We start from the raw sequence: 8,904 nt of genomic DNA, 5'->3' as shown, positions 1-8,904 counted from the left end.
TCAAGGGTTGAATAAGCATTGATATTACAAGGAAAAATTTGATGCTGATCCGGCTCTGTTAGGGCTAAGGGTTAACCAAATTCGATATGTTTGACATCGGATGAAACACTCTTTCAAGTGTGTTATATAGCTTCTCAAACCATTAATATTTCTTGGAGAAATTCAAAGCTAAAGTTCACCAAATTTTATGATTCATAATTAAGATCACTTCTCGAAACCTCCTACACGGTAGTGATTTTCTTTGTTGTCTCTTCATGAATAATTATTATTCATGAGTTTGAGAAGTAGTATTGATATCAACTAACACTTTGACCAAGAGCTCATTGGTTTAAGAAATTTAAACGTTACACTTGCCACATTGTAGAAAAGTTTTGTTCCAGTTGTGTTTACAATGGGCTCGATTTCCGCCTCTGCATTAATTGTAATCGACTGTACAATTGTTAAACACCAAAGGAAAGTTTGCTGTAGTGCATTTTGCAACATTTAATGTTTCGACGGGAACTGAATTCTGACTGTAGTAAACACTGAGTTGCCAGGCTCTATTGTTGAAGAAATGTAAGGACCATTGTATTTTTTAATATTTTTTTGATATTGGGATAAGACAGAAAAAAATACACTGTGTTACACTGATCACATTTTAGGGGAAGTATCACGGGAATTTGCTATTACATAAAAAAATTCCAAAACGTCTTCTTTTATCAAATGCTCAAATATGTTGTAAATTATCACCCCAGTGTACTAAGACTATCGATGAGTGTCTCTGTCCACAGATGGACCGGGTCAGAATGGGCTGCAACTTGAAAAACGTTAGGCTAACTGTTTTAAAGTTTTCCCGTTTTCGTTCCCAAAATACACTGGAGCAAACAATGGGTTGTTCCTTTCAAGTATTCCTTTGATTTCTTTTTCTTGATGTTATAGAACTATTTTGTTACTAAGTGCAGATGTTGTCGCACCATTTTCATGATGAAAGATCAAAATCCCCGTGATACTTCCCTTTTACTCAGTGATAAGGCGGTTTATACGAGAAAAAATAAGTCGCGGCTCACTCAAACCCTCGCTTAAAGACGTTGCCTACTTTTGTTACTGCGCATACGTTCTACGCATCTAGAGATACTCGGGTTTCCTATGGGTGGTGCCTACTAATACAGGGATATTTTTTGCGCGGTTTAAAACTATGCGGAGAAAGTAGAACTTAGCAAGTCCCCTTGGTCATAAACCACACAAAAATACTTCTTTATTAGTAGGCACCGTCCTTGAATAACCTGCGATGTACACGAAAATGTGCCGTTTCTAGACCACCACGTAGCTAAGCGTAGCGACCTTAAGTCATTTTTGATGTGTTTTACAACTAAGTCGCGTATCACAAGGTTCGGTTCGATTGTAATTCCAAGTACTTTCAGTTTGTTTGCGTTAATTGTAGTGAAGGTAAAATAGCTATACACCTAAGGAAGGTTTTAAAGTATTGCATTTTGCAACTTGGAAAATTTCCACTGGAATTTCTCATTCAATGACCGCTGAATTCCCAAGTTCAATTTTTAAACAAATTTTAAAATTATTTATGTAACCTGGTCGTTTCTTAGACGTTTTTACTAATTGTTGCAAATATGATAAAACTTTCCTTTCTGAAATAAACCACTTTCGTCATTCACAGCGTCAAAATTTTCACCATTTCAGTAATGGATTTGCAAACGCGAAAAATTGATATCTTACCAGGCCGTTTACTGTTTAAGTTTGTCCGTTTAGTGTATCAGTTTATCACTTTTGTGAAATTAGCCTTCATATTGAAAGGTGATTCTAGCGATTGTGAACTTTTTGGATAAACACGTTCGTTCTTGTCATTTCTTGATAAACACGTCTTTTTAGATGTAGTTGTCTCGATCTATTGACTTATAATGCGGGTCATTGAAAGCTCACTGTTTTTTGTGAGGGGGTGGGGGGTGGGGTAAGTTAATCACAGTGTAGGGTACTGTGGAGTGTAAATAAATTAGTTAAAGTTAATGATTGGTAAATATCGGTATGAAACTAATTTGTACATTCTTTGTTACAAAGGTAAAACTGGAAGTTATCAACAAAGTAAAATTATTTTTTCTCAATAAAGTAAGCTTCCAGTGGTGTTTTGTTTGTGATCAGCTGTCTGTTAAATAGAGGTACTAGCACTATGGCAAACTTGAAGCTAATTTTCGGCTCATGGGTAAATTTGTATTGTTTTTTTTTAAATTTTCATGCGCAAATATGGTAACGGAAGAAGAGTGAAGTCCAGGAGCTCGATAATTTATAAACCCTGGCTTGCAATTCATGAATTGTTTTGCTAAACTTTCAATTTGTATTCCTCCTTTTATCGGGAATAGAGAAAAAGTACTCGCCTGTCAGCAGCCAAAACTCGTTACCAGTCTTGCTGATTTCTTAGACTGAGCGGACGACCTTGTCGCAACATAGTTACATTATAAGGAAATGTATTGGAATTGATAACCTCGCCTCCAATTACTGGCAATCAAAGATGGTGACAGTGGAGGGTAAGGAAGCTTGCCATTTACACAAGTGATCCACCTTCACTGCGCATGCTCTTTTTGTATTTTCTAGTTGATGCTGATACATTCCGTTCGCTATCCATCTGACGGTCCCTCCTTTTGCTACTGCGCATACATTCTGCGCAGAATGGGATGATACGAGAAATTCGGCGGGACCGCACCTGAAAATACAAAGGAATTTTTGCGTGGATTATGACTATGGGACCACAGACAGCCCAAGCTCAATATCAGAGAACCGTTGAATTATAAGGATTTGTACGGGAATACAACGGACTTGTGTAAAATGGTAGAAACTAACAGTGTTTTGTCAATAAAGTCAACTTACCTTGTTTCTTCTTCTATTCTTTGTCATTTACCAGCTTTTCAAGCCGATTCGAAGCGATTTTGGCGAGTTAGCGTCATTCGGGTTTCCACTAACGAGTATGCCTGTGTCATTTACTGATTAATACATTCTCATTCTCAGTAGCCTGCGAACGCAGACGTATTTGTAAAGCGACAGCCGGAAATACGTCTGCGTTCGCAGGCTACATTCTCAGATGTCCAGCCATTTTTAATCCTGAAAGTTTAACAGCGTTGATGCAATAAAAGTCAATATTAGGCCAACTACTTTACTACGGACTGCACAAGAGAACTCTATACACATCACATTAGAACAGAGCGGCATGTGTTTCAACGAGCAGTTTCACACTTACGGTCCGTGACAACTATTAGCAAATCTTAGAAAACCAGGATGTTTTGTATTTCTTAGAATCAAGGCCTTCTACGTCAAAACACTTCAATACAGGCTTTCTGATTGGTTAAATGTCCTGATAAACGAGACATAAACATCACAAGATCACAATTCACAAGGCTTCATTGTTTTTAAGACTTCGGTTGTTTTAAGGTGTGTTCAATTAACTCGAAACAGTTTCGTTGTTAAGTTCCTACATTAATCATGGATATTCAAACCTTGTTGCACAATCTTCATGAAGAAGTATCCTGTTCTGTGTGTATGACCAAGTTCACTGATCCAAAACAGCTGCCATGTTTGCACAGCTTTTGCCTTCACTGCCTGCAAAGGATTCAACAAACGAGCGGAATTCGAGAAACCATTTCATGTCCAGAGTGTAGGCAGAACTTCAGGATCCCTGGAGACGGTGATCTTAACGCTTTGCCGACAAACTTCCGTCTCAATAGTTTGTTGGATGTGTTGGCCATCAAAGAGTGCAATACAAGCGGCGTGAAGTGCGGAAATTGCGACAAAAGAAGCGGAGAAAGCTACTACTGTTTCCAGTGTTGCTCTTTTTGGTGCAATGACTGCATCAATTCCCACAATGTGATCAAAGCCTACAAAGAACATTACGTCCTGGCTTTGAAAGACTTTCAAGATGAAGACTTTGAGAACATTTTAAAGCGGCCAGAATTGTGTGGAAAGCCAGGACACGAGAAGAAAGAATTAGAGTTCTTTTGCAATGTTTGTGGAGTTGTTATTTGTACGACCTGTGCTTTAACAGATCACGAAGGTCACGCGAAGAAGCCTTTGGAATCAGCCGCAAATGAGCGCAAGTTAAAAATCAAGGCAGCGATTGAATCTCAGCAACGAAGAGCGCAGAAGAAGATGAATAAAATCGCTCTGCTCGATGAAAGCTGCGTTAAAGTTCAAGAACAAGCCGCTAGAGTGAAAAGTGATGTGCAGCAGTTCGTTGACAGTATATTTGCAGTCATCGAAGCGAAAAGGATGAAAATCTTTGATGACGTGGAAAACAACGTGAAAGAATCACTCGAGCGTCTTGGAATGCAAAGACAAGAGATTGAACAAGAATTAAAAATGCACGAAAGAACAATCGAGAAAAGCAAAATACTTTTAAAACGAACCACAAGCGTTCAAATCATGCAGCCAAACGAATTTGTAGACAAACTATTTCAGGAGGAAGGTGACCAAGACGACACAGCTGACCGTGACGGCGGAAGTTTTCCCGCGGTCGAGTTTCATTTCGTGAAACATCAACAGTTTTTTGATCATGTAAACACTGGAGAAATTGGCTCCGTTCAGTTTATTAGAAAGACATCTCACGAACAGTCAACTGCTGAAGGCAAAGGAATCCGTGAAGCAACTGTTGGACTTGAAGCGCAGATTGTTGTAACAAGAAGGAACGCTCAAGGAGAACAATGTTACGAAGAGCGTGACTGCGTAACAGTGGAAATCACAAATCGTCAAGGCCATGACTGTGCATCTAAAGCGCAAGTACAAGATAACAAAGATGGCACTTACAAGATCGGGTACTTTGCCAAAGAAACCGGAACATGCCAGGCATCAGTGAAAATAAATGGAGAACATGTTCGTGGTAGTCCTTTTGAGGTTAAAGCCAAACCCAGACAGTTCAGACCCGTGTTATCTTTTGGACAACAAGGTTCGTCTGCTGGAGTGTTTAGCAGGCCTTGGGGGGTAGCAATGAATGAAAAAAATGAGATTGTAGTGACTGAGACTGGTAGCCATAGGATCCAGGTTTTTAGTAGTAATGGAACCCACTTAAGATCTTTTGGTGGAAAAGGTATTAAACAGGGAGAGTTTGACTGGCCTGCTGGTATAGGTTTTCATAATGACAACATTATGGTGGCGGACGGTAATAACCACCGCGTTCAACTCTTTAGTGGTCAGGGTGAATACCTTTCACAGTTTGGAGGAGAAGGAAATCTTGATCACCAGCTTAAGGATCCTTTTGGTTTGTCTATTGACAGTGATGGCAACATTATTGTTGCTGATACTGGTAACAAATTAATCAAGATCTTTTCATATGATGGCCAGCTTTTGCGTAAAATTGGTACAGAGGGCTCTTTCATCAAACCCTTTCACTGTATCCAACACGAGAACTATCTTATAGTGTCAGACAGAGGTGATCATTGTGTAAAAGTTTTTAACAGGGACGGAAAATTTCTGTTTAAATTTGGAAATAATTGTGATGGGGACGGAGAGTTCAATTCCCCTGGTTGCCTGTCAGTGAACAAGGCAGGACAACTGTTGGTTTGTAATACAGGGAATCATAGAATCCAGGTGTTCGAATTGAGCGGAAAGTTTGTAACAAAGTTTGGAACACAGGGCAGTAAAACTGGAGAGTTTAACAGACCAGTCTCTACAGCGGTACTGAGTGATGGTAAGATAGTTGTAGCCGACATAACTAATAATCGTGTTCAGATTTTTGAATAAACATATTTCACTGTGATCGATATTACATGATTTACCTTTGTTTCAAAATCAGTTCCACAAGTCAACAGTATAGTTTGAAGAAGAAATTCGTGAGAAATATATTTTTGCTGATTTTAAGGCTAAAACCATTATCTTTTTAATGTGTTATTTTACTAGTTAAAAGAGTCGAGGTTTCATTTGAGGTAATTTCAGTGTTAAAACAATCAAAGCTCTTTTTAATTAAATTGTAGGTGTTCTGAACTATGACGTATTTGAGTATCGTGGTTAGATTAGTTTTCACAGAGAAAACTCAAAGTTAATTGAAATTGAAAATTGTAATAAGAAGCCGACAGATCTGAATGGAACTAAGCAAAGTTTCAATAGACAGATTTTTCTTGTATTAAACGGTTTTTATATGTATTTCCTAGTTCCTATTATAAGTTTTGTTAAATGTATCATTGTTTGTTGGTAATGTATACATTGACGTGCTTTTATAGCTCATATATTCTTGAATATTAACAATCAAATTAATTTGTATTTACTTGTCAATACAAAATTTTTCATGAAGGTCTTTCCAATTGATCTGCTTTGAAAATGAGGCTATAAACAACTCCGATATAGCCTATTTTATGACAATTCCGTGGTCAAATATACTGCGTAATTCAATTAATTTGTTTGTACATAATGATGGCATAGAAACGTGTAAATACGAATATTGGAATTTTTTTGTTTTACAATACAAAGCCTCCTTAATTACTTGATCATACTGGAGTCGATCATATTCAAGTTTACAGCGATTGAAAGTAGAGATGTGAAAAGAAATTTCCTTTTTCGTGCTTTTATTGTAGTTGTAATGTAGTCTCCAACGCAGACACTTTGCTCGTTACGTCACGCACTCTTCCAACATCCGAGTCTCTTTCGCCCGTCACGTCACGCAGTCGCTGGAATCGGGTGACGATTTCTACTTTTACTCCTGATTAGTCAGTTGTAAAACAATGGATGGATGCTGGTTGTATTTTAAAAAACAAAGTGAACGGTCGATAATGGCAGCAGTCGATCTCTTAAGCGGACGTTTGTGGCGAGGATTGCGTGACGTGGCAAGCCAAAGAACGTCCGCGTAGAAGGCTTTAATTAATGTAGCGGTGAAAAACTTTAGTTGAAAAGAAAGAGCAAAATGTATTCTATCACAGATAATTTTCTAGTTTGTTAAGGTTGGAAACGTAGAAAAATGTGTATATATTGTGCTAATCAGTTTTTCAATCTTTACTTACCCAATGTTTGAATGCTTAATCAAAATAAACCTTTAAAGATGGAAACCTGATTTTAACTGATGTTGTAACCACTTTCCAACTAATCTGAGAGCCCTTAATTTTGCAGGTCTTAGATGTTGTCAAAAAGAAACAAACGTGGTCGTTTTAGGACAGTGCCTCCTTTTCTTACTGCGCATACGATCTGCGCATCTCTAGAGGATCTGAAAAACTCGGGTTTCTTAAGGACGATGCTTAATAATAAAAAAGTATTTTTGTGTGGTTTATGACTATGTAGAAAAAGCGTATCTTGAGTAAGGGCTATTGGAATCCAGAAGGAAATTTGGAAACAACCACGTATGTTTTCAGAGATAGGTAAGGCCCGATTTGAAAAGAAAATACCATACATTGCTATGCATTTTAGAATTATTAGTGCTTATTATTTTTAAAAATGTTTAAGTTGTCCCAGTTTTTTCTTTTGGATTCCAATATTCCTTGATAAGATCTGTTTTTTTTCCCGCATAGCCATGGACCGCACAAACATACCTCTGTAGTATGAGGCACCGTCCTGAAATCTTTGTGATTTGCATAAGTCCTCTTTACGTTTCTTCTTTTCCCAAAGCGGCACTTAGTATGGCGGACAAAATTCAAAACCTCCTCCGGTTAATCTTCTCTTTTTAATAGCCTCGTCTTAGACTTTTACCCCTTTAGCCGCTGAACTTATCGAATGAGCAATAAAGAATGAATAATATAATTCGCACGGATAAATTTTCACGGCAAAATAGGGCGGCAGCCTGCTTCGTTTTCCTTCAGTTGTTGGAAGAACTAACGGAAAATGAATCTAGAGCGCGGTGGTGGAGAAAACAGCTGACCTAAAAACTATCATCGACTTATCATGCGCTTGGTCAAACGGGGAAAACTATCACTAACTGTCATGAAGAATTTGAACACGCTCAAAGTGACTGATATATAGATGGTGATAATTAACAATCATTCCAAGAGCGCGCGTTGAATATGAGGCGATACATCTCAGATATCCAAAAAGCGTGAGTGGAATAATTGTTTTATCAAAAACAATAAAAAATATTGCAAGATCTTGCTAATTTTGCTTTGCAAGAACAACCAGAAGACATTTTAATGGTCGCTATTTGGCTATAATCATCTCATATCCAACAAGCGCGAGTGGAATAATTGTTTTTTAAAAACAATTAAAGAATATTGCTAGATCTGGCTGATTTCGCTTTGCAAGAGCAACCAGAAGACAATTTAATGGCCGCTATTTCTCGGGCATGGTATTATGGCTTATACCATGACCGCTAAACCGATCATTTGTCTGGAATTGCATTATACAATGATCCAGTTTTTAATAATCAATGATAGCGCATGATAGTTGGAGGTCAAACGAGCGCGCGAGTTTTAACTATCATCGACTATCATCAACTACCATTGACTGTCATGCGCTGTTTAACCAGGGCTTAATGGATATAAAACATGGAATACAAGGAACAACTTGAGCATATTTCATGAGAGAGGTGCGCGTCATCCAACAGAATTGACTTAAAGTGCTACTATGATCAAATTTTTACCTCTTGAATTTTAAGGTTTATCACATAGAGCTCTAGGAAGATTAAAAACGCCGTTTACCATTTCTAAATATCTGCATTGGTTCCGGAGATATTCACGTTTGAAAAATATGTAAAATATGTAAATGAGAGGACTGATGACGTCACAAACTCAACCGAAGTTTGGTCAAATATTATAAATAGAGCTATCTCAGTCAATTTACAGCAGAGACCATTGAAACCTGGCAGGCTAATAGTTCTAAAGGCAATACACCTACGGATATAAAAATTCGGTTCCCATGGCAACTCACTCTTTTCCAGTCCCCTCCAATCTGATTTCAATATTCTAGTGATTTTCAGCTTGAAGAACATTTAACAAGGCCACGAACTCGACCTAAAATATT

General features: G+C 37.9%; 1 protein-coding gene across 1 annotated transcript; it reads left to right on the top strand.

Annotated features, from left to right (window-relative positions):
• The first annotated feature begins 3,173 nt into the window (after positions 1–3,173).
• Positions 3,174–7,012, top strand: LOC146479564 (E3 ubiquitin-protein ligase TRIM45-like). The gene has a single exon (XM_085110398.1). It carries the CDS (start codon positions 3,463–3,465, stop codon positions 5,710–5,712), a length of 2,250 nt encoding a protein of 749 aa, XP_084966524.1. The 5' UTR covers positions 3,174–3,462; the 3' UTR covers positions 5,713–7,012.
• The last annotated feature ends 1,892 nt before the right edge of the window (positions 7,013–8,904 follow it).

The sequence above is a fragment of the Pavona decussata genome, unplaced genomic scaffold (genome assembly GCF_977016875.1).
Source record: "Pavona decussata unplaced genomic scaffold, jaPavDecu1.1 SCAFFOLD_58, whole genome shotgun sequence".
In the NCBI taxonomy this organism is placed as follows: domain Eukaryota; kingdom Metazoa; phylum Cnidaria; class Anthozoa; order Scleractinia; family Agariciidae; genus Pavona; species Pavona decussata.
This window is presented reverse-complemented; position numbering and strand designations above follow the sequence as displayed.

What these genes read in the sequence shown, in the direction of transcription:
- LOC146479564 (XM_085110398.1), top strand. Translation starts at nt 3,463, where the DNA reads ATGGATATTCAAACCTTGTTGCACAATCTTCATGAAGAAGTATCCTGT.